At 44.1% G+C, this 27,055-nt stretch overlaps 1 protein-coding gene across 6 annotated transcripts in view; it reads right to left on the reverse strand.

Annotated features, from left to right (window-relative positions):
• SGCG (sarcoglycan gamma) overlaps positions 1-27,055 on the reverse strand; it is a 296,440-nt gene that overhangs the window by 175,853 nt on the left and 93,532 nt on the right. For all 6 annotated transcript variants that reach the window (XM_019481962.2, XM_019481960.2, XM_059720488.1 and 3 more), the window contains one exon: positions 4,822-5,019. In XM_019481962.2, the coding sequence (XP_019337507.1) occupies positions 4,822-5,016 (195 nt within the window). In that variant the 5' untranslated portion in view covers positions 5,017-5,019. The remainder of the gene's footprint in view (positions 1-4,821; positions 5,020-27,055) is intronic.

The following is a 27,055-nucleotide window of genomic DNA, read 5'->3' on the forward strand; positions in this document are numbered from 1 at the left end:
TGGAGGGGAAGGAAGGTCCTCCCATGTTTCAGGCCTAATAGCTGAGCAGTTAGGATACTTGCCCAAAAAGCAAAAGACCTGGGTTATAGGTCCCCCTCACCTACAGGATGCCTAAACATGTATCTTGTTAACTTCCCAGCCCAGTGCTCAATCCTCCATATTACAGGTTAGGAATTACCCAGACCCCTCACTTTGCATTTCATAGTTGTTGAATTAAATGAATGGAGAGGAATAACCTAGGAAATTTTTGCCTAACTAGGAGCAAGGCTCCAAGCTAGAACCCATGGCAGCAGCTAAATCACTGAGCCTTATATTCTCTCCAACCTTGCTCTCTTCTTCCTGGCCTCACATATTTTCCTCTCTTGGCTGCCCAGAGGACCAGTTTCTAAAGGAGCACTGGAGAGACAACTGAATAACAATAATGCCTAACCTTTCATTCAGTAGTGAGAGCATTATACTAGGAAGTCAGAAAGACATAGATTCAAACACCCTTGGAGAAAGTAGGGGCTAGAAATCAGGTCTCCAGCTTCCTGGGTAAAGGTTGTAATCATTTAGCTATTCGGGTTAATAAATGGGAGGGCCCTTCCCAGCATCTAATACTTATTTAGATGGGTTTATGACCAGCTACATTTTCATGACTTAGATGAACTTACACTTTCAGAATGGACACAGGTGCGTAGCTATGTACATACCCAACATGTGCATCCACATATATACATCCATAATGCAGGAGCAATAAAATCATAACCTGTACGTAAGTACCAAAAATGCCACTTGTAAAGCTAGAAAGCTGCCATTTAGGTGCACAAAATTAAAAAGGAATTCTGTCCTCAGCCTTTTATGATTCACACTATCAGTGCTTCTGTGACTATGATTGCTGTGAGAGGTGGTTACTTAGTCTGAAGTCAGGCAGAAGACAGGCAAACAGGTTTATAGATCAGGAGTTGCAATCCCTGTCATGCATGCCAGAGCACTGCATGAGATACCACTTTGCTCAGCACGCCAGAGCCAACCCAGGTTCTGGGCAACTGCTGCCAGCCACAGAACCCAGGCTGCTTGCAGCAAGTGGCCACGAGGCTGCAAGTCCTGCTGCAAGCAGCCTGGGCCCCATGGCAGGCAGCAGCTGCCCAGAACCTGGGCCAACTGTGGCAGGCAGCCAGGAGGCTGCAAACAGCTGCACTGGGGTCCAGAGCCCTGACCAGTCTCCGTGGTGGCAGTGGGTGCATGTATATCTCCAGGCAAACGGCAGGGAAGGAGCCCGGGTTGCGCTGCCCCAGGTCCTTTCTTGGCCATGCACACTGAAGCATGCATGCAGCTGCCACTGCCATGGAACCCAGCCAGGGCTCTGGAAACCAGTGAAGCTGTTTGCAGCCTCCCAGCTGCCTGCCACAGTCAGCTCAGGCTCTGGGCAGCTGCAGCAGGGAGGCTGCACATGCCTCAGGGTACAGAGCCAGGAAGAGGCCTGGGTCTCCCTCACCCTCCTGCACAACCCTGGCACCTCCCTCACCATCTGCCTGGATGTGCATTTGTACCTGCTGCCATCAATGAGGATTGGGGCCCCTTGTGGGTCCTCTGACATCTGCCTCTGGCACGTCGAGGCCTGGGTGGAAGCTGGGGTGTTTTTGGCACTCTAGCCAAAAACATTGCCAGCCCCTGTTATAGACTAAGTAAATCAGAGAGGTATGAGAGATGCGATCCTGCACTCACTTCATCAAATGCTGTGAAAGGATATCCATAGAGTAGCGCATTAAATAGAGAAAGAGATATGAATACAAAAGGTAGGGAAGGGAAGAAGGGAATGGGGTCAGGGAGCAGTGCTGGGAGAGGCAAACAACTAATAAACCCATAGGGACAAAGGGGTCAGAAAAGCTAATACTGGTAGTGGGATAAGAATCTGTAGTCCCTGTTTAGACCACACTTAACACAATTCACTCTGTGGATGATTTCTTGCTCTGCAATTTTGCGTTCAAGGTTTTTAAAGTTTGTTGTTTAAGAACAGCTAGACTGGGATCAGTGCTGGAATGTCCAGGGAGGTTAGGGTGTTCTGCTACAGGTTTATTCTTGTTTTGGAACTCATGTCAGATCACGGTTCACTCATTCTTACCCGTAAGGATTACCCAGTCAATCCGATATAGACAGCAGAGGGGCACTTTAAGCAGATGATGGCATATATGATGGTGGTAAAGGTGCAGGTGAATACACTTCAGATGTTATAATCCATGTTCTTGGCCCATAGATAATAGGGTCTGTATTGCTGAGGGGGACGACAGTTCGGCACAGCTTGCATCCAAGTCTGTTGCAAGGACCAGCGCCTTGGTGAGAATAGAAGTTTGGGTAGCTTGCTGCTTTAGAAATACTGTTTGAGGCTGTGGGAACAACCAGGAAAGGATTGTTCCTCACAGATATCTTGAGATAATCATCCTTTTTTGGGGTGGGTGGAGGGAGGTGGAAGTAATTGATGTGTCCAAGGTGTTCAAGCTGGAGGCTATAGGTGACAATTATTCTGTTGTCCTTGTCTTGGGGTTGGTATTGTAGCAGGTTGGAGAAAAGTCTGAGTTTGGCTTTGGTAATTTGAGTGGTTACAGTTCAGGGATTGTATTATAATGGTAGGAATCCCTTCCGCGAGATCCTTAAGGTGTGTATCCTGGTTGGTGGGATCAGAGCAGATTCAGTTATAATGTAGAGCTTTGGCTGTAGACAACGGATTTACTGATATGCTTAAGATGAAAGCAGGTGCTATGAAGATAGCTATGGGAATTGGCCAGTTTCTGATAGTGTGGTGGCCATGTAGCTGTTGCAAATTTGCAACATGGTGTCTAATAAATTAATTTTCTGGGTGAATTGAAGAGTTAGTTTGATGGAGAAATGAAGGTGTTAAATTTCTAGGGAAATTTCTGTAGAGATTCCTTCCCCTGTGTCCATATGACAAAGATGCATTGTGTACCTTAGATATATCATGGGGATGAGAAGGTAGCTGTGGAAGAAGCGGATTTCAAGTTATCTCATAAATATACAGCCACATTGGGAGGCCATACATCTGCCCATAGCTATGCTATTCCTTTCTAGGTAATGGGAATCTCCAAATCTGAAATAGTTGTGTTTGAGGACAAAGTGGGAGAATGTGGTTTCATTGTTGCCTTTTCTGGTGTTTCTAGATTTTTATATATGTACTGCTACTGAAATAATATATATTAAAGACCCCTACATCTATATGCTTCACATGCCTGTATGGCTTCATGTATTCTTTCATTTAGAGTGATGATACCTGCTTGTGTTTTGATTGGCTGTCCCTATCTGGTTCCATAATGAACTTAATTACTTCTTACAAGTAACTACTGAAAATGAAAAATGACTTTTCAGGTACATGGTCCCTTCAACAGGAAACTGCCTTACAGTACAGTCCCCTAAACAAAATAGCCTGATTTGCCCATCCTGCTGGCTGTTGCTACTGCTACCAAGGCTTAAAGATGGTGTATCTCAGACTTTTGATGTCTTTTTCATGAATAAACTGGAAGAATATGGGATTCCTATAGACTGAATTCCTGGAGGAGGACAATTAGATGATTTTTATTTTATTTTTGCCACCCGATTTATATCAAAGAAGACAAGCTACCAGTCATCCACACAAGGAACCAAACCAAAGGAAAGAAAATGTAAAGACCCAATTTTCACTGTGAATCTAAACCACATAAATAAAATGTTAACAACTTACATTCTCTGTGATTCATGATGTGCAGTTACAAAGTGCACATCTTCCATATGAATTGTATAATAGAAAATTAAATGTGAACCTATATTACATGTGACAGTAAGAGTATTGAAAAGAATTTAAGGGGAGGAAGAAGCTTGTTGGAAATCCAAGCAGTAATAATTTCATCAAGAAAGTGGCACTTAAAATTCACCTGCTTGTAGTAAAACAGAGCAGAGATAGTATAGACATATCCCTATGAAGATTAAATGTCCCTCTTTTAGTGACAGCGGCATAATATAGATAGATTATGGGAACCTTAATAGAACACGCTTTTCCAAATCGCAGAAGCAGAGCTGTAAGTATTTATTGTTATTGTTTTCCATGTAAAAAGTATTTTCAAATCATCCATGTATTGCAGACTGCGCACAGGGAACAAATTTACTTAGCTTTGATATTCACTGAGGCATTTTATTGAATTCCATGTAAAGCTTCATCTTGCAGATAATATAAATTACACTTTAAACTACTGTAAGAGAAATTACACAATACATATTAAAATATATATTGTAGTGAAAAACTTAATCTCCTTGTTGAGCAATGTAATTTTTTTAGCTTAAAATTTAAAGCAGTATTACTTATCTTTGTGCTTTAATTAGCTAAATCAATTTCAAGTCTTAGACTGTGAAAATTAGGTGATTAAAAATTAGAGATTGCATGAAGCTAAGAGATGAAGCTGAACTAGTAACAGCAACATTTGAATAGTAAAGGCATCTGGGTGTATAAATTAAGTAGATAAAACACGGGACATGGCAGAATATAAACTTGGAGGCCATAGTAAATAAAATCTGTCAGAACTTTTTGCTACAACTGCAAATATGAGGTATCACTAATAACTTAAATTTCCTTTACAGACGATGATGAAAATTTTTTTTAAGTGTTTTAACATGGTAAAATATGGTTGCTATGTATCTTTTTGGAAGAGAACTGGAAATGCCTATTAATGAGGTGTGAAGGCATTATGTAAGAAGAAGCTGATATGCATATGAAATAGGCAAGAGGATAAGGCAAGCGAGGAAGTATACTTTAAATAGGAACTAGAAAGAGGACAGAAACCTAACAAGGGTACTTACTGGAGAAAACCACATCACTTTAAGAATCCAAATTGTCAATGAGAAATTCACAACAAGGATGATAAGCAGGAGGAGGACAAACAGGTAAAGGCAACGCTTTCTCCATCCATAAATGCCAATTTTGTAGACATTTTGGTTCTTTGGCCTCTCTAGGCTAGTGCCTGGTGTTGTTGTGGTATATTGTTCACGTACCATTTGCTATAGAAGGAAAAAAACAGAGAATGGTTAATTATATTAATAATTTTTTCATTTTGAAATAGATTTTTTAAAAGAAACATCAATGAAATATCAAAATGTTATTCCAAAAGCAAGTAATACCGATTGGATAAAACTTGTGAAGTCACACCTGAAAAATGTTTTTATAATACCCCATTTTACTATTCAAATTAATGTTATATTTTATCTTTTGGTATAAACAATGTGGAGTTGTTTTAGCATACCTGCTGTTTTAACTGTCATCTTTATTAGGCTTACTACATACAATATCAACTTTCCTCCTTTTCTTCATAATATTCCATAAAAAGTCTTAAAATATTTATCTGAACCATAACATAATCTTCACATCACTAAGAAATAGCATTACACAACAAAAATATTGTAACTCAACAGTGGACAACCTGCAGCACATATTCCCCAAATGGCATGGCATGGGCTGTGTGTGGCAGCAGTAGTTTGAGGAGGGAGCACTGAACAGGAAGCAGAGCAGCAGGTCAGGCAGGAGAAAGGGATCAGAATGGCACTAGGGCTAAGTACAGACAGTCAAAACTACTAAGGCTGAATCCATTCAGTCTTTGCTGGTTAATCTAAACTGCGCAGATCGAACTGATAAGCAAGTGAACCTTTACTTTTGATTCTGGAAATGCAGCCACATGCCTGCAGTGGCCCAGGCCAGAAACTGGGGGATGCTAGAGCACACATCCCTGCTCACCTGGAGGAGATGGTTTGGGCAAAGGTAAGCCCACCCATCCTGCTGGGGAGGGAGCGGGGTGCAAAGCATCCTGAGGTGCTGAGGGACTATAAGTTAACTTGAATCTGGAGGAGATCTGGGAGAGAAATTCAATAAACCGATTTAACCTAGATCAGTTAAGTCTGATATTACATGCAACCAAGTTTATCTTAAATCAATTCCGGCCATTCTGAAAGCAGTTTATGTGCACTGAACTTCTGTTGTGTTACAGATCTGGATCAGTTTCTGAAGAATTATACCAGTGTATGTGTAATTTCTGTCCCTAGCTCAGGAGGATGTGGGACTTAAATCTGTGGCATCTGAGGCAGTTGTCTGATGTGACTGCAGAGACACTGGCTGTCATCTTTAAAAACTCATGACGATCAAGAGAGGTCACAGATGATTGGAAAAGGGCAAAGATAGTGCCCATATTTAAGAAAGGGAAAAAGGAGGATCCAGGGAACTACAGACCAATCAGCCTCACTTCAGTCCCTGGCAAAATCAAGTGGAATGCCCCAGGGGTTGGTTCAACGTCTTCATCAATGACCTGGAAGGTGGCATAGAGTGCATCCTCAGCAAGTTAGCAGATGACACCAAGCTGAGGGGAGTAGTAGATACACTGGAGGGTAGGGCTAGGATTCAGAGGGACCTAGACAAATTGGAGGATTGGACCAAAAGGAATCTCATGAGGTTCAGTAAGGGCAAGTTTAAAGTCCTACACATAGGATGGAACAATCCCATGCACCAGTACAGGCTGGGGGCTGATGGGCTGGGCAGCAGCAGTGCAGAAAAAAACTTGGGGGTTGCAGTGAACAATAAGCTGAACATGAGCCAACAGTGTGCCCTTGTTGCCAAGAAGGCTAACAGCATGCTAGGGTGCATTGGTAGGTGTATTGCCAGTAGATAAAGGGAACTGATTATTCCCCTCTATTCAGCATTGGTGAGGCCACATCTGGAGTACTGTGTTTAGTTTTGGGTCCCCCACTACAGAAAGGATTTGGACAAATTAGAGAGAGTCCAGTGGAGGGCAACAAAAATGATGAGGGGACTGGAGGTCATGACTGGAGGACATGACTGGATAAGGAAGGACTGAAGGAACTGGTCTTATTTAGTCTAGAGAAGAGACTTAGGGGACTTAATAGCAGCCTTCAACTACTGAATGGGGGTTTGAAAGAGGATGGGATGGCAGTGGTGGCAGATGACAGAACAAGGAGCAATGGTCTCAAGTTGCAGCAAGGGAACTTTAGGTTAAATATTAGTGTCATGACCCAAAGGTCTGATTTTTTTGTGTGTGCTTCAGCACTAAGAATTATCCCCGTGGGTTTACAACTTTGTTGCACGGAGGAGTTCTGCTGCGCAGAGAACCCGCGTGCAGGGAAGTTTTCCCGCCACTTTGCAGCGATCTTTGCAGGGTGCATTTCCTTTGCAGCACAGAAATGCACGGTGCAAAGGTTTCCCGCTCATCGTATGCAAATTCGTGCCCCGCAATTGGCTAGTTCTAAATTATTCACACGTGGCGGCTAGTGATTGGCCTGCTAGCCGTATAAGAGGCTTGAGCAGTTTCCGCCCAAGCCGAAGAGGACTCCGTATCCATCTCGTGGGGACTCTGGGTGTGCGCGGCAGGGTAATAGAAACCCTGTGTGTCGCTCAGAGGAGTTTGGCAGCCTGATCCACCGCCCACCTCTTCCCGTCTTCGAACGGAGCCTATTATAAGACATAACGACGAGTTTAATGCGTGCTTGTCCTGGACATCCGGAGTTTGTCTGCGTGGAGCCTAGCAACCTCCACGTGATTGTTCGTGTTCTGTCTGCGTGGAGCCTTGCAACCTCCACGTGTGTTCGTGTTTTTTGTTGTAACCGCAACTCAAGCAAGTTCTCAGCCTACACCACGACCATCTCGGTGTAAGTAAAATAATCTTAAAATCAACCGTTACGTGTCTGTGCCTAATTCTAGCTCGGCGCCCGCCCTCTCCGATCCGGCCTGCCCGGGCTGCTGGCCACAGCCCGCGTGCAGAGCGACGTAAGCGACCCGGGGTCAGACCCGGCGCGCACAATTAGGAAGAACTTTCTGGCAGCAGCAGCAGCAGGAAGCGGGCCCTTGGGGTGCTCATGACCCCGGAAGGCAGAGCCCCCTGATGGTGTGCAGCTCTGGCTGAGTCCCAAGGTGGCACATGGCTCATGGCAGCATGAACGGACCCAGCCCGCTAGCATGTGCCTTCACACCAGACTGAGCTGGCTCTGTGCCAGCACCTGGGGCTTACAGCACTCTAGAGAGAAGCTGCATGCCTTTGGGCTGAGCCAGGCTGGTCTGGCTCTGTGCCTCCATGTGTGGCTCCTCATGGCTCCTGGTCCATGCACCACTGGGCCAGGTGGGCTCCATACCTTCACATGTGGATCTGTGATCCCGCTGGAATGCTGGAAGCCCCACATGGAGGCATGGAGCTGGCCCAGCCTGGCCTGATGGCACACAGCTCCCACCTGCAGTGCCATGAGCCCGGCATGCTGGCACATAGCCAGCCCAGCCTGACCTGAAGGTGCATGCTTGTGGGCCAGGTCAGCTCTGTGCCACCACGTGCAGCCCCCAGGACTCAGCTGAAGCGCTGCTGGGGGGCTCTGCCTGCCGTGGCCATGAACACCTCAAGGGCCCACCACCTGCTACTGCTGCTGCTGCTGCCACCAGCAGCAGGGGCTGTGCACCACGGGGGAGGGGCTTGTGGTCCACACCCACCCACAAACCCCACACCCCCATCCTGCAGGTGGGAGCTCCCCTCTCCACTCACCAGCTATGCTCTGGAGAATTACGAAGTATTATATGGTTATGCGCAGTCATACACTTTATACGCAAACTTACATGGGTGCAGAATTGCATAATTCCCTGGGGTGTAAGCAGGCCTCATGACCACTGCGGCCCAGCTTTGCAGCCCACTGAGAGAGAGGGGGCACACAAGCGCAAAGGGGAGTAGCCAAGATGGCAGCTACCCCCCCATGGCTGATAGGCTGAGAGGGCTGCCTGTTGTGCAGCCCTGTCCCTCTCCATCAACCAACAATGAGGGGTATGGCCATGTCCTGTGGTTAGTCTTGTTATGAGGGGTGGCCAGTCAGTGATGAGGGGTGGGGCCACATGATGGACAGCCCTCTTGGCCAATTAGCAGTGAAGGGAGGGTCTGCATGACAGAAAGCCCTCTCAACCAATCAGCAGTGAGGGGCAGGGCCACCACAACCCCTTGGCCAATTAGAGGCATGGGGGAGGTGATAAGCCTGCAAAAATGGCAGCTGAATGCTTGCCTTCTCAATTTGGGTAGGTCCTGAATCATTTGAATATACCTTCCCTATTTAGCCTGTCTTAGAAAGCTCTGTAGAGAAGAGTATTTTTCAGCTTTCTAATTTCTTAATGTTTCACCTGGTATTAGTGCATGCATGCTTTAAGTACATGCTGGTTAGTATAGGCTAAGATACCCCAAGACAGTGACTCTTAACCAGAGTGCCACTGAACCCTGGGGTGCTTTGAGATCTGTTCAAGGGTGCCATGGGATGCCATGAAATGTCAGCACTGTTATGTGCCCAAACATGATTCACAAGACAAATCTAGAATTTTCAAATAGGCATCCATAACATAAACACCATTCTGACCTGGTAGGGGCTTTTATGTGTTCTTTGCAACAGAAGAATTGTTCTATTATTTTTTCTGTAGTCAAAAATCAGTGAAAACTAAGAACTAGCATTTTCTAAGGGGTGTCTCAAGTCTAAATAGGTTGAGAAGCACTGTTTTAAGGCTTTTTTTATGTGAAGGTGAAATATTTCCTTTTTTCCCTACATTTAGCTTAGTTCCATAGTGTGATCCAAGCACCAGCTGACAGCTGAACAAGAAAAACTGACAGAGGTTGGTTCCAGAACCTTACAGTATATTTGTCCTAAAATCTATCAGAGATAATTATTGTACATTAAACTATGGACTAGTTTTTTATTTGGTGGCAGCTAAAAAATTCTGTGCTACAAACAGGATAAGCACACAACAAGAAGAGGAAGACTTGATTGACACATTAATATGATGTTATTAAGTGAATATAGTGCTATTATATATATATTAATATTATATTTACTTGGGAACCTTTGCACTCACTATTTTAAGGTAATTTGTAAATCTAGTTTCATACACAGAATTTAAAATGAAATATCAAGCTATATAATGCTATGTAACATTTGGAAATGTAAATGGAACAACATTTTTAGTCAGCAGTCAATTCTATGTAAAACTGGAATAGGAATATAAATATATCTGGCACACCAAAACGTATCATCTATGACATGTATTTTTATATTCTTACATCATACAACTTTATATTCTTACATCCAACAATTTTAAACTCAAAGTATATTTCTCATATTCTAAACCACATGGAACTAATTTAGGAAAATATCATTTCAAAGAATAACATAAATGATTAATAATTTAAACCATATAGTTTATGGTATACTGTATACCAAGATACCGGCTAAAATTTATCGACATGCTCCTGTTAACAACCCTTTGGAAAAGTAGTCAGGCAACCATGCTGGTCAATAAATAGTGACACCAGCTGTTACACAATTTAATACTAAAAATAAGTAGAATAATTTCAATATCTTTTGAACTACAGTGTATTTTGATTGATTAACTATCTGGACTAAGACTCAAGATAACAGGTTTTTCTTTACTTTTGCTAGTTTATATTCAAGGGGATGAAGGCAAATGGGAAATAATCCACCTTGATATAAGGGTCAAGTGATTATTGTCCAGTGTAGAAAAATAGCTTCCTAAAATATAACATAGTATTACAATTTAATGTAGAGGAATCATCTTTGTTTTATATATTAATTTGCTCCTCTGGATGTCAGCTGTAATGAATTTCAGCTTTCACATGTTTTGATCTTTGTGGTATGTTATTACTGTAGTTTTTAAAATTACCCAGTTAAAATATTTTTTGTGCACATAACTTACTTACCACTATGATTTCCTACCAACAGAAGCCCTTTGTTACCATACTTTATACTGATAATTTAATACAATTTTTGCGTGTTTAGGCAAATTGTTTACACTAGAAATCAAAATGCATAATGTATGCAAAGAGGAGGAAAGCAAAAGTTGCAGCAATGCAGTCACAGTTTTTACAAGACAGCACCATGATTAAAATTTAAAGGCTTCATTTTGGTTTTATTACATGAGATATTTGGTAAATGTCATGAAAAACACTAAACAGAACTAAATTTTTCTCATTTTTCATCATTCTTCCATTTTAAATGCAAAATCTTTTGGGAGGCAATAATGCTCTACACTGTGGTAGGTTTGATGTAGAGTGATCTCTTCTGTCTAGTTATTTATGAAATCTTTTAGCAGGAGATCCTCAAGACTTACTTTAAAACATATCGGATCAAACCCTATTTCATTTTTACACATCCAAATGTGGCGACACAAATGGCATTTTTGGCACTTACATGAAATTTTCTTACTATTTCCACCTGTATAGCTTTGCTTGTCTTTCTTTACATACTCAAAAGACTCTGCTACAGCCACTTATACACTGTGATGGAATAGGATTACCCACATAGATCCATAACCACATGCAAGTCTCCAAAACTGTGACCAGAAGAAAAAAAAAACAACTACTACTGGCAATGAAGGAGGAAGAGAAAGAGAATATTCTCATCTTTGAGCTCACTAGCCCAGTTGTTAGCACACTTTCTCAAAGAGTGGGAGACCCAGCTTCTAGATGTCAGTCACCCAATTCCCCCACTTTCCAAATCAAAGGTTAAAATATTCTTAGCTTAAAAATTGTCTCTCAAAAGATAGAGTCATAGGTGTCTTCTGGCTACTTTATTGGAAGTTGAAATCTGGCTGAAAATCCAGTAAGTTTCCTTGAGGTCTCAGCAACAAATTGCTTGTCATCTCAAATTGCACTCCTGTACAAAATTACACAGTTAATCCAAGAATGGTTTTTAGGACTTCAGACAAGATTGTGATAGCTTCTAGAGCAGGGGTGGGCAATTATTTCAGCTAGTGGGCCACATAGGCAGTTCTGGGGATATGCTGTGGGCTGGTCAGCACCTCCCTACCCCTTACTGCAAGAGCTGGGAGCTCATGCATGCTGCAGCTCCTCCCTGCCACTGCCAACAGTGCACATGGCCCCAGCCCCAACCCTGGACCATCCAACACCCACTTTAGTCTCACCCCAGCTGGAGTGGAGCAGCCCCATGCCTGCTCCGGACTGCCCACCCACACTTGGCAGCAGCAGTGGCTGGGCAGAAGCTCCTGCTCGACGTGGGGGAAGAGCAGCCCTTCCCTCTCATCGCTGCCAGGCCCTTCTTGCAGCAGCCACTTGGAGCCCACACCTGGGCTGCCCTGTGGCTCCTTTTTGCCACCATCACTGCCAAGTCTGGGCCACCCAGTGGGACAGCAGTGGCAGTGCAGAGGAGCTGCAGGGCAGCCTGGCTGTGCGCTCCAGGCTGCTGCAGCAAGAAGAGCCTGGCAGTGGTGAGGAGCTACTTTTCCTCACCCTGTGCTGAGTAGCAGTTTCTGTCCAGCTGCTGCTGTTACTCAGTGTGGGCAAGTGATTCCAGAGCAGGTGCGGGGCAGGCAGGGTCAGGGCCATGCATGCAGGTTCCCACCAGTGCCACGGGGTTGGGACCAGCAACGGCAGCAGCTGGAAGGAGCCACCACCGCCTGAGCTGCCTAGAAAGGCATTCCAGCTGCAGCCATAATGCATGCCCAGGGGGCAACAGGATGTGCCACGGCCCAAGTGGCTCCTGGGCCAGGCCAGACTGAGGGACCTACCATGGGCTGGACAAAGTCCCTCCGTGGGCCAAATCCAGCCTGTGGGCTTTATTTTGCCCACCCCTGTTCCAGAGACAGAGTTGCAAGTTGACAAGTGTCGATTTAAGAACCCTAATTATGGTGAATAGTGTAGCATCTAAACACTTAGTATGAATGCTGCCAGGCCAAAGAGGAGCACAATACTCCACAACTGTAAGGGAGGAAAAAAGCTTTAAGGTAGAACAGCCCTTGATGGCTCTGGAAAGCTTAAGCAACAGGTATCTGTACCTCTATACTGAGGTATCTGTACGTCTATATTGGCATATCTGTACCTCTATACTGTGTCATAAATGGAAAAGAAGTTAACCATCACTATTGCAATCTTCTGTTTTCTTTGGAAGCCTGCCTTATGGTTTGTACGAAGTAGAATTTGACTGTAGTAACAATGGCCAGGCCTGAAGCTAACCTTTTTTCTGGGCAGGGTACTACTCTTGATGAGGGTTGAGAGCTGACCCAGAAGAACTCCACATTACTTTTCATACGTAAGAATGATGTAGATCAGTAGCTGGGAGATTCCTGAGGCAGTTTTTCACATTTGAGTATAGGGAGACAATTGACTCATGCTAGTTTTTGGGGAATCTGTCATGTCTGGTGTATGGCAGTAAACAGGTCTGCACATCACAGACTGCCCCCACCCCCCGCCCCTTCATTCCTATGAAATTTGGGGTAGAGGCCTTCCAGCAGAAACTTTTTTGTATCTAGTGGCCTTTAGAACCTTGGTTCTCTCTTCAGATATATATGGGAAAGTGAGAGGACACCCAGACACAGCTAGAAGTTTCTGAAGAAAGTATACTTTCGTGTAGTCTGATAGTCTTATCAGGTATTTTGGAAGTGTGGAAGAGCATGGATTTGTTCTCTCATCTCCATGCTAAAGCCTAACTGGGGATACCTAGGCCCTGTACAGTTAACCCTAATTCTGTCATTCCATAGCTTTTGAATTATTGCTTTTGCAACGTTAATATTGTTTTATCTTGGTTTATTTGTTTAATTAAGAATGAGGAAAGATATTTTTCTCTTTAGAGTACATTTAACGTGCTTCTTATGATTAACAGGATAAAGTAGATATTCCATTCCACTGACAGACTGATAAAATAAATTTGTATAGGCCAAACTGCAAGTTATCTATTTCTGTACTATCAAGTTTACAGCTATTAGGTCAAAAGTAATCTATGCTTCTTGAGCTTCCTCTCAATTACTGAAATCCCAGACATCACTTCACATTTTCAGAAAAGGTATTAATAATACTAGAACTTCAATATGTAACAATAATGGATAAATGAACAGAGTAAGATTGGAGTTTCCTGCTTACTATAATTTAATTATTCAGGGTAAAAAAATTGCTGCATGTATTGAGTAATGTTCTGTATTCCCATTTTTCACAAGCTATGCTATATTTCACAGTTTGTTCATGAATAACTTTCACTTTAAAAATGTGCTGAGTTATATGAGAATTCAAAATCCAGAAGTTAAACACTATAGGCGCATCCATACAAGTGCTGCCATGTAGTATGTGGTGGCGCAAGCACGTCTGCAGCACCACATACCACAGTCAGGTGTTCTCTGTGTTTCAAGGGCATGTTGCCCATGAGTGCACTGCTCCATTTTTTTCCCCATTGTTTTTTTGACCCTCGGATATCTACGGGTCAAAAACCTGTGGAAGAAAAGGAGCAGTGCCTGCACAGGCAGCATGCACCACAGAAAAGTGGAGCCAGGCCACCCAGAGCTGCACTGAGGCTGGCAGCCAGGCTCTGCCCAGCAGGATCACTGCTGCTGCAGCCCTGGGAGGCCCCCAGTATTGGCTTGAAAATGGCATTTAAAGATATAGATATATGAATTATAAGGGTTCAAAATGGGCAGCAGGGGTTAATTGATTTTTAAGAGCCTGGGTTTCACATACAGAGTTCCATATAGCCCTGGAAGCAGACAGGCTGTCTAGCATAACAAGGCCAACAAATGGACACAGCCTGAGAATTGAGCGGGGCATGCCATAACATGAGATCACAGCCCTCAAGGCAGACAGGCTGTCTACCACAACAAGGACACACACCCTGGGAACCAAGGAAAGTATGTGCTACACTGTCCCATAACACGAGATAAGTGACACCAGCTACAAGGCCCCAGAGCAGCAGGGGGGCTGAGTCCCAGTTTGGGGGGAACAGACCAAATTAGGAGAAGGCCCAGAAGGCTATGTGGATGTGTGACCACAGAGAGACAACCAACCAGAGATAGACATGGATGAAGAGTCCTCAGGAATCAAGAAGAGGGAAGGAAAACACAAAAGCAGAGGCTTGAGATTAACAAAGGGTCCCTCCCTGTCCCTCTCTCTCTCCCTCCTGGTCCCTCCCTTTGTTCCATCCCTCCCTGTCCCTCCTTTTCTTCCTTGAGAGGGGTCCCCATCTCCATCCCCATCCCTCGGGAAGGGTCCCTAAGGCCACCATGGACTGAGAGCATACCAGTAGTCCATCTCGTGCACTGCACTGGAGGCGGGGGCTGTGGGCCTCAGCATCCCATCTCCAGACTGCTGACACCTAAGAGAGAGAGCCTTAGAGTGGAGCCTGAGTCCTGACCCAATGTACTTTGACTCTGATGACAGCCCTAGGATTGATAGATATAGAATTGTTTGATTGTTAATACTATTCCTTGTTTGTTATCACTCTGTATTAATAAACATGCCTATTATCAACTGACAGGTGTTGTGGTCAGTCTAAGGCAGGGGCGAGCAATTATTTTGGGTAGAGGGCCGCTTACTAAGTTTCGGCAAGCCATTGAGGGCCACATGACAGGTAGCCCAGGGCAGATTAATATTAATTTTCTAAATTTTTTAGAGTCCCTGTGGGCTGGATAGAGTGGCCTGGTGGGCTGCATCTGGCCCCCAATCCACATTTTGCCCACCCTTGGTCTAAGGGTTGTGCTCGCCCAGAACAAAGGTATAGGGACTGGGTCCAAATCCAGTGCCAACACCCAGGACCCCAAGTAAGGCTGGCCCCAGCCTCTCCTACCACACCCACGGTAACTTGTCACAGGCCAAAGCATGCGTGGCACAGGCGTTCCCCAGGGACAAGTAGCTGTGGTGAAAGGTGCACCACTGCTACTTGTCCCCAGGGAACCAAATGTCTGTGCTTGTCTGGTTGTTGTCTATGTTACTACAACATAGGCACGATGTCCACCTACATAAATGCCCTTGTCCTCTAGGAACTTCTAAAATGAATTTTTAAAAGGTGCTTTAGTTTATACATTTAAACAGATAAGTGTGTTAAAGTTAATTTGATGTGTTGATTCACTGCATGGCTATTATGTTAGGCATGCAATCAATCACATCAGACTTCTCTTGTGAAAAGGCCTGCAAACAGTGACATTGCTAGGACAAACATCTAATAATTGACTATGTCAATCATAACAAATTTTAGGAATGGTAAACTATGTATTTGTTGCAAATATGAAGAAATTTGAATAGGCAGAAATCACAGACTGGAACCTACATACAAATGCTGCTGATGTGGTAACATTTCTCTCTTTAGTAGCTTCTTTTGTAGCTTCCATCAAATATGAAAAAACAATTAGATGCAAGGAAAGCAAAGAACTATTCTTTCCACTTCAAATGATGAACAAACAACAAGCAGCATTTGGAAATGCCTTACTCCTAAAATCATTATAGAACATGATAGACTCATTGAATTACAAAGATCTGTTCAGTCTAAGAAAAAACTAGAAAAATCTGTAAAATAACAGCAGCTTCTCTATTGACAAAGCTGTCCGGTTTCTCTTTTCAGTTTTGCTTACTATATAGGAACACAACAGTGGAAGTGGGTCCGGGGGCAATTTAGCTCAGTCCTCTGTATTTGCAGGTGATCATTTGTCCAAGGACCCATAAGACAAATTGGCTTGATAAGGACACCACAATGCCTTGCAATGAAAAGAAACTAAGTTAAAACCTGCTCAGATGATCCTAAAAGAGAATCATGTCCTGAACTGAAGAAGGCGGCAAAATATTCCCAGTGGTCCCTGCTACCCTGACCTCCTTCCAGAGCTCAAATCTATTAGTTAGTTTGACTCTCTGTGTATGAGCTAGACCTTCCAGACAGACACCTGTAATGCTTCTAAGCACCATTAAGAATACCAGCATATTCTATTTCCACCTCTAACTGTAGCTCATGTCCAGTGTTTTAGAGCAGTGGTTCTCAAACTTTTTTGTACCAGGACCCATTTGTAAATATCGGTGGCCAGCCCTGACCCAGTGCCCCTCACTCCCAACCCACTGCCCCCCACCCTGAGGCCACAAGGGCGGGGGAGGAGGTGAACCAAGCAGCCCCTGGCAGGTTGCAACTCTGTCAGCCTGCAAGGGAAAAGCCATGGTTTTCCACATTTTTCTCCTTTAAAGGAGAATCTATTTTTTTAAGTTTGTTTGTAACCCTTTCATATATTTTTGCGACCCACTTTTGTTTCATGACCCATGGTTTGAGAAACACTGTTTTAGAGGAGACTAAAAAACAAAGAAACGAAAAAAAGTAAAAGCAGGTGCCAATAATTTATTGACATTGAAAAAATTCTTCCTGAACCCTTCAAGTGACTGGCAGAAGCCCTGAAGCAAAGGATTTCCTGGCACAGGTCAGTGTCCGAGGAAGAACAGGTTAGTGTCAGTAATCCCTCCCAAGAATTGGGAGACTGGAGACCCCATGCCTGCCTGTCATGGAAGCTGTGGGGTAGGGAAAGTAGAGCTGCAGCCCTGAGTAGATGGGGGCTGCAGAGGTGTACAGACAATCCACCCTTGCTGTTTCTGCCTGGGGGACGAAGGGGTAAGTACAACTACAGATTGCCCAGCCCTCTAATGCACATCCTGGCTCCAGAGCATGCACCCATGGCTTATTTTGAAGTACATTATGATTTTTAAACATTTCTAAACTTGTTACCTTTGGGAACATTTCAACTATTATGTCTGTCCACACTCAAGAGTTTTCACCTGTAAAATTCCCTAAGTTTAAATTAAATTAGAGTTCAGCTTCTTTGCATGTCCAGAACTGCAGCCATCATGACAGAGCCGAGCACACAAGCATCTGTCTTGTACTTAAGTGCATTTACAACTGCCAAACAATGGATCTCCATCTAAGTTCCCTTAAGGGACTCATCCAGGTGGGATGCTCTAAGCATGAACCTTGTACTGAGTCTTGAATGCAGCACAGAACATAGTGGCCACATAAATGGGTGGTGCCACTGCTACTTGTCTTTTATATAACAGCTTAGAGCAGGGAAGCCACAAGTTGCATGGACAGCCCTTGTGTGTGGAACGTGGCAGACTAGGTGGGCGGGACAGACAGCACAGTGGCAGATAGGGCAGGGATCAGCAAGCTGAGTATCAGATCTGGCAGGGATCATAGGACAGGAAGAAGAAAGCAGAGCAGCAGCTGGGTCAGGGGAGTACAAGACAGGGAGCAGAAAGCTAAGCAGCAGATCAGGCAAGAGAAAGGGATCAGAATGCTACTACGGGAAGCTGCAGCTGCTAATGTGTAGCATGCCTTCCAAAAGAGACTGGCCCCACTGGACCAAAGATAAAAGCATTTACTCCGCTTGAGGAGGTTCAAATGCACATCTGGACCACAGTTGAGAGTACTTAAATATATTACATATCAGTAACAATGAAAACAAAAATAAAATAATGTAAGAAGAACTAGATAGTGTAAAAGCTTTTTGCAGATTTGATAAAGGGTGGTAATATCATAGATAACTAGTTATGAAAAAGTTATCTGCATAGTAGTTCTTTCATTTTTTGCCTTTATTTACACTGTAAGAAAAATCATATATAAGGTATTACTGTATTGTTTATACTGGAATAATTCAATAATTAGAGGGGTATAAATTTGGAACAGAGCAGTTTTATTATTTTGTGTTACTCGGCTCATTCGCCTCCCCACCTACCATCATTATCATCATCTTAAACATTCTTATCTTAACCAACTACAAAAATCTGAATCCAATCAAATTGCTTTCCTCATCATCTGCATTTGCAGAAACTTTGCACAACATTGTTCTGAATAACTCTGATTTTCTCTTGTTATTAACCAAACCCAGCATTCCAGCCCCCCAAAACTGAGAAACATTTCTAATTGCCAGCTCACTGGCATTTTTCTTCATGCAGTCTCCTTTTTCCTTTGTTCTCAGAACTAGGACTGCTCAACAACCTATAGATTTTCCACAATGACAGTCATGATCAGGAAGTCTTAGACTGTCCTTCCTTTGGAGGTTTTCAAAAAGAGATTAAATGAGAGGCATCTGTCTGGAAAAGTGTAAGAAGAACACATCCTGCATTTGTAGATATGGTGGGACTTCATGACTCTGGAGGTCCTTGCACCCCTAAAATTTTACAACTCTGCTCATTGTCTAACTCAACATTTAAATCCTTGAGCAGAGAGAAGTGTCCTTACTAAATACTTTTGGTTATGTTACTAAACGTTCCTTGTCTGTTTATCTCATCTGAAAACTCCTGCCCCTTAACACGTACCATGATTACTAGAACTTAAATCTCTTGTTTTCTCCACTCTAGTCTTTAAGTCAGGGATGGGGAACATCTGGCCCGCAGGCCGGATTTGGTCGGCCAGGGATTCCATTTCCCAGCCACCTCTGCCCGCATGGTTTGTGTCAGTCTCCCTAAGGACCCCAGCCTCAGCCATGCCAGCAGCAAGCGTGGCAGAGCAGCGCAGGGGGTTGTTCTAGAGCTTCTGAGAATGTGGGACAGGGGCAGCTTGCTCTGCAGCCAGGGCAGAGCCACGATCTATAGCCTGCACACTCTGGGCAGGGGCATGCATGCAGGGGATATTGGCTCTGCCCTGGCTCCTTGCAGCAGTGACAGCTTGTCTGGAGCCTGGGCAGAGCCACGATCCCCTGAATGTGTGCCCCTGCCCGGAACGTGCAGGCTACAGATTGTGACTCCAGAGCAAGCTGCTCCTATCCCATGTTCCCAGAAGCTCCGGAGTAGCCCCCTGCACTGCTCTGCTGTGTGCACTGCCGGCACAGCTAAGGTCTCCATGGAGACTAGCACAAGCCACGCAGGCAGAGGCAGCTGGGAAAGGGAATCCCTGGCTGACAGGCGGCCCAGAGGTTCCCCATCCCTGTTTTAAGTCATTGCTACTATATTCCCCTCCTGTGCTTCCATTTTGCCATCCTCTCCTCAGGTTCCATGATTAACTTCCTATGTTTCACCATATCAATTTTGAAGTCCTTGTTATTAGTTCAAGGTTCTACAAAAAAAAAATCATTCCCACTTATAACCTTTGTTGCTATTTCCATATCCTATTCCCTCTGTTCCCTTCAGTCTCTACTTATAGTTTCTTTCTTTCATATCTTCCCAATTTTGGCTTCATCCTTTGTATCACCCTGCCTTCAATGGTGAGAGTAATTTTTCAACTATTGTACACTAAGTACTGCAGCTCTTCCCTTCAAATCCCTCCATATACCATTTATTTTAAATAACTTTACTTCCAGTAGCATAATGAAGCACAAGCTAGGTGCTGCCTGAACAAGGGGAGAGTCACTGGAATGGAGCTATGAGGCCATTTCACCCTGTGGTCCCAGTCACTCCCTGCACACTCCCTGCACATCCTGCATAAAATTGTTCCTTCTTGAATGCTTCATACAGGCCTTTTTGTATATGGAAAGGCATGAACTTTTCCAAGTACTTGTCCACATTTCCCACTTGGTACCCCAAAAATGGATACTTCTGGCTTGTGTTTCTCTCCTTCTCCAAGAAAACGCAGACTTCAGGAATGTCAACCGTAGGAATTAAACAGTAACCTTTGTGATTTTCATTTTAGCATGAACAGTGCATGCCCCTGGTGGCTTTGGGGGCATGGCTGCGCCGGCGGGAGCCCGGCAGGAGCAGTGGGAGCCCGGTGGCAGGGAATAGGGAGCTCCCACAGATGCTGCGGGCACAGTCGGCTGTGGCAGGGGGGTGGTTGGCAAGTGCCAACCACGGGTCGGCAACCACCTGCAGGTTCCACCAGCAGTGGCAATGGTGGCCTGGAGCAATCAGGGACTGTCCGCAGATGCTGCCAGCAGTGCTGGCGGTGGGGTGGCGAGCAGAGACCACCTGCAGGTGCTGCTGATAGTGTCAGCAGCACCTTTTTGCAGGGGGACACCGCCATGCATAAGGGTGCACGTGCACTAGCATGTACCCCCTACACATCACCCCTGCATTTCAGTTTTGCCATTAAAAAGGCCCCAGGCTCTGAAAGAAAGTTTTAATCTTTTTTTTGTAATTGTGGATTAAGGTCATTGGACTTTTTCATTGGACTGAATGATATACCTAGGCCTATAGTTCTCTTGCTAGTATCTGGGACATCAGTGAGGGCTTCACTAATATTTCATTTTCCATGATCATGGTCTTGGGAGGCTCCTTTTGCTCCCCAAATCAGAAGTTCAAAATGGGGTTTACAGGAATCATTATGTTATAGATGTAATAGTAAACGAGTACCTGCAAATTGGCAACATGAAAGCTCAAGGATCAAAATGGGTAGGTGTTTTTGCAAGGTGTATGGTTTATACAATTCTTGTTCTAGGGAGGGAAGCTACATACCTTGTTAACTCTGACAAGTTCTAGCATATGATACTACCATGAACCAAGTGGCAGTAAAGATTAGTGGGTGCATCTACATAAACAATTAAGGCAATGCAATAAATCTCAGTGCAGTTAGCACTGGAATCAGCTGCTCCCAGGTGCAATGTTTGCACATGAACCGAGGACCGCATCAGTTTGTGCTGGGGTGGAGCATCCCCGGGTTGGCAGCAGGCTCAGGGGATCAGCCCCAAGATCCAGGTGGTGGCATCAAGACTGTCTGGTGCACAAGTGTGCTGAAGTGCAGTCATGCTGTAGGCAGCCCCTGCCCGCTGAAGTCACCATCTACACATGCGTTTTGTTGCACTTAATTACTCCAAGTACTATCCCATGGCAGAGTTAATTTAATGTGCCCTACTACTGGCATACAAGTAGATTAGGCAACTCCACAGTACAGTGCACATACAGATGCATCCAGTGACACCTATTAGGTGCTGGTTCCATGATGACCAGGGATCCTGGTTTTCCCTGATAAAAAAATCACAAATTCTCTGATAAAAAAAACACAAACTGTGATAAAACCCCCAAAATCTGTGATTAAAAAGAAAAGTTCCCCTGCAGCCCCCCTGGCCCTGCTGGTGCCCCTCACTCCTCCCCCACAACCTGCCCAGTCCTGCTAGTGCCCCTCACTCCCCACCCACAACTCCCTGGCTCTGCTGGTCCCCTCACTCCTTGCCCCTCACAGCCCCACAGCCCTGCTAGTGCCCCTCACTCCCCTCCCAAAGCCTTCTGGTCCTGCTAGTATCCCTCACTCCCCTCCCCACAAACCCCCCAGTCCTGCTGGTTCCCCTCACCCCCCACCCAGAGCCGGTTCTGCTGCTCCCCCAGCCCTGCCAGACAGGACTCCCAGCTGCCAGGGCTACAGAGCCAGGAACTGGGGGCTGCAGCCCCCTGTGCCTGGCAGGAGGTGGCTGCTGCAACAGATCTGGGGGGCATGGGTTCCCCTTTCCCCCAGGAGTGCATGCAGCAGCAGGGAGCAGACCCCCCCCGGCTCAAGCCCACCCTGCCCCTGCCCCATGTACAGATCTGGGGAGCACAGGTCCCCCCCTCCCCACCTGGTAGTGCGTATAGCTGAGGGAAGCTGGCCTGGCCCCTTCCCAACCCCTAGAGCAGCTGTCCACAGCCCTGTTCTGCTCCTCGATGGGGCCCTCGGCCACATGTTGTTGCCCTGGGCATCAAGCCCCAGGCACTGCCTGGTTGGGCAGCAGCCCCAGCTCCAGCCCTGCTCAACCCCCCCACCATGGGAGCCTCCACCCCCCTGGAACCCTCCCCACCACTTACCTGCAGGAGCTGTTCTCCAAGCTCCCTGGGGCCATGTGAATGTACATGCACATGACACCCTCTGCCCCACCACCCTCCTTCTGCTCCCTCCAGCCCCCTGCAGCTGGAACTCTGCAAACCTGCAGAGGGCTCATCGCAAAATTGCAAAATCTGCGGGTTTCTCTGGTAAAAGGTAAAATCCATGGTTTACTCCATTTTTCCATGGAAACAGAAAAGCCAGATCCCTGATGATGACTGCTGTCGTATCTCGATTCAAAGGGGGACAGCCAAACTTCTTTGGCCTGATTGAGAAGTTGATTAGCGCAGAAGGTTGTTTACCTTTTACCTGAAATTTAAAAAATACTGAAAAATAATTCAGCTAATTCTGGTGCAAGATACCTACTAAAACTGAAAGAATGCCAGTCTTTTATCATAGGGATAAAATAGAGGATCAATCTGGCCCTCTGTTGAAGTATCATCAATATACTCATTGAAGAGCGACTCATCTAATCCATTCCATTTGTCCAAAATTAGCTACTCTTCTTGTGAATACTGCACTGGTGATACTGGTATCAGCACTACTGACTATATCAATGTAGACTAAAATCTGGAGGTCAGTGAAGCATCTGTGTTAAGGAAGGACACTGTGCCATGAAAAGCTTAGGTTCAAAAGTAGAATATAGTTTTCTATGGGGCATGGTAACAACAGTAATATCGAAGTTGATGTTGTATTCAAAATTTGTTGCCTTGAACAGGGTATTCACAGAATCCTGTATGGCAGAAGTGTCAAACTCATCCAGCCATGGAGACCAGATGAGTTTCCCAGATCTGGAGAGTGGGGCCAGTTGGCAAACTGGATCTGAAGGGCTCCCTCCAGCCCCCTGGAGCATTGTCTGGCTTATGAGGCAGGAAATTTGGCTGTGGCAGTGTTAATGGCTTTACGAGCTGCATAAATTAACACTACCAGCTGTTGCCAAATTTCTGGTCCTGCAAGCTGGATCCAGAGCACAGAGCTGTGTCATCTGACCCACAGGGCTGGAAATTTGGCAGTAAGATGGCTTATGGACAAAGCAGAGCAATTAATGCAGCGCTCATTCAGCCTCACGCCAAACTTCTGGACCCATGGGGAGCCCCATGAGCTGCATAACATGGCTCTGCGGGCCATATCTTTGACACCCCCACTATATGGAAATTCCTAAGAATTGCTGGCAAGGTCTTTGAATAAGATCCATTCAGAGTCCCTATATCTACATCCAGTAAAGACATGAACTAGGGATCCTACAGGGTGAGTGCCACCATGATATCTAGTCCAGAAGCATTCTATGTTTTCTAGAACGTTCTAGATGGAGACTGGTAAAGACTGACTACAGATTCAAGCAATGTGCAGACTCGACCAATAAAAAGATATGAGAATATGTAGCAAGTAGCCGTAAATGAAGGACCTCCACTTAGGCATGGAGATAAGATTGTGATACTACAGTGGTGATTAGCTAAATGTATTGCTACTGAAACTTGTAACTCCAGTAGAGTTTGACAATGGTAAACCTGAAGCTAGTATGCAAAAGAAGGTATGAAGCAGAAGCAGAAATATACCTCCTTTCTGCTCATTAATTACTGGGAAGGAGAATCCTTTCTCTCTTCTCTCCCTTGCTCCTGAAAACTTCATTAGGGATCTTATCTGCTGCAGCCAGTGACTTGGTGGTGGTTGGTGCCAAGGCCATTATTATGGATGCACATGTGGCCAGCACTTCCGTATAAAGACAGATCATACAAGGATCTACACTGCTGACTTAGCCAGCACCACCAAGCAAAAGATTCAACGACAGAGAAACACAAAACTGGGCCTGCTAAGAAGAAACTGGGGTAACAAGATATATCTTTAGTCTTTTAGTGGAAGACATTGGAAGAGAGGCTGGTCTTGCTGCTCCTGAGGGAACAGCCAAGATGGTACTTTGTAGATTCCTGAGAAACCAAATATACCTGAAGCAGCTAAAGACTTTTCCTTCAGGCACAGTAAACCACAGAAATAGATCTCTTACCTCAGAAGTCATCACCACACAGGAGTCCCTGTCGACTCTGGCCCCAGTGTTTGCTACTATAGTAACAGTATATAGGACTAAAAACTTTCATTCAGTCAATCGTTATTTTCCACTTCAACTATTGCAACATTCTCTACCATGGACCCCCCCAAATGCCCATATTTCCTCCTCTCCAGTCAGTACATATTCTGATGTTAAATTAAGCTTCTTTTCTACTATTTTGGCTTTTACTCTCTCTTTGAATCTTTCCATTGGTTCTCCCTCCACCAACAAATCAAATTCAAGCTATTTGTCACTGTTATCAAAACCCCATATTACTCTCCCTCCTTCCTTTTCTGCTAATCGCTTGTCCCATGGCCCCCTACCGCCTCTGATCTATTATTAAAATCAGATTTATCATCTTATAGTATAGGCAGGTCTCTGCCTTCTTCCATGTTACCTCATGAATAGTTCTACATGTTCTCTACCAGCTCCACATTTTTTATTAATATTATGGCAATAATGAACCAACTGGGCAATTAAAAAAACTAAAAATACTGTTTAAGATACATTAAATTAATGGGATCAAAGGTGAAAGAATGAAGCACTACAATGGCTCTCTTGCATGAGACAATTACGCCACTGAACTGATTAATAAAATAACAATTAAATTAACAAATGAACCACGAGAGGATGAATTAGTTCCACAATCATTAAACCTGGCACTGAATCGATTAAGCATTGATTGGCATTACTCCAGAAAGGCAGAGAACTAGTTAAACATAAACAGTGAATTTAAAAATAGGTCAATGAGAACTGATTAATTATCAATTAGTTTAACAAGGTATCTGTGAGAAGGCAAGCCAATTCAGCAATGATAAGCATGAAAATTAAACTAGTATGCAATTAACCAGTATCACCTTAATTTTTTAATGAATTTATTTAATAAGCTTACACTTTCTGATTGTTTTAAAAAAGAACTAAGGGTTTTTCTGGTTCCAGTTCTCATCAAGTACTATTTGATTAGGTTGGGCTTTGGTGCCTCACCTCCAAACCCAATATGTATAGAAAAGAAAATCTAAATTCTCAATATTTATTTCTCTTAATCATCTAGGTTTTGATTTCTCTAGATGCGAATAGCCTTTCTCCTTTATTGACTGGCTATCATATAAGGGTATAAAAATACATCCATATCAAACCGCAACTCATGCAAATAAGTAACAAAATTAGACATCGTTTATCTTTAGCTTTTTGTTGACATCAGACAACCCAGATGAGTAAACCTAATTCAGGGACGACAGACTTGAGGCATGCCCTTTAACGTGTTTAAGGAGCCTTAAGGAATTTTGCTGCAAATCTAGACGTGAGAGTTCAAAACTGGCGGCACACACTGAAAACCGCTCCCAATAACCCCAACTCTAAATTGTTACTGGGTCATTTGTCTGGAAAGTAGCCCAAATATTCAGACTCAATGTTAACTGCAGAAACTGATGTGCTTCAAGCAGGCTAGGCCAATGGACTACCTAGGCTTGGGTAAACCTCAGACTTCTTTGTCTTTGGACTGTCACAAAACCTGGGGACCCTGACAATTTCTACTACCCACCAAACTATACACACACAATATTTTACCTAACCTAACATGAATGACTAACTAGGGCTTTGATAAAAAAAAGCTATACTTTCCAAAGGTCTACAGAAATTCACATCTGCCTGTTGCTTTATTTGGAATCAACTGACATGGCAGAGGGCACCACACTATCTCTAAAAGCCTTGTTCTTAGAAGATTTGAGAACACAGAGACTGAACAACATACTTTGGGCACTTTGTTAACACAGTTTTCACTATGTGGCCTACTTGGTGAATTGTGTCAGTAAGAATACACAAAAGACACTTAAAATAACTTTTCACTATAAACGCACACAATATAGATCTTAATGGTAGGCATGTGCTTCATAACACCATATATATTCTTTCATTTTATAAGATGACACACAATTTTACAAATCTACAGAAAAATACAAATGACGGAGGAATCACTTAATCTACCATTGAACCTAGCTATCTCTGAAATTTAGCAAATAGTTAATTAACAGCAGATAGAATGTCAGTATTAGGGAACTTATCCTGCTCCAGAATTAAGTTAAAAAGAATATAATTATTCACAATTAAATTTGCCAAGAATATTGACTTAACTATCTAACATGAAAAAGATAAAGGATGGATGCACTAGAACACGTATACAAGAACGTTTGTCACAGAAGAAAGAGTCCTTGTCTGACATCACGGTTGACATGCTCAAGGGAAATTTATAAAAAAACCTTTCAAAGAAGAGCTTGGGAACAAAAAAAAATAATTAGCCTATTGGACACAAAGAACCAGGGACTTAATTAACATCATAGTTGCTGACCTTGGTTTTTGTCAGTGGTGCTTGCAGATGTAAAAAAATGGCACTTTAAACTCAGCACATTCCTGTGCCAAGTTCCGCACATGCCCAGAAGAGGCAGTGTGTTACTTCAACCCAGTTCTGCAGCATCTGTAAAGATTGGGCACTTTAGTGGGGCT

Source organism: Alligator mississippiensis, chromosome 1 (genome assembly GCF_030867095.1).
Source record: "Alligator mississippiensis isolate rAllMis1 chromosome 1, rAllMis1, whole genome shotgun sequence".
NCBI classification, from domain to species: domain Eukaryota; kingdom Metazoa; phylum Chordata; order Crocodylia; family Alligatoridae; genus Alligator; species Alligator mississippiensis.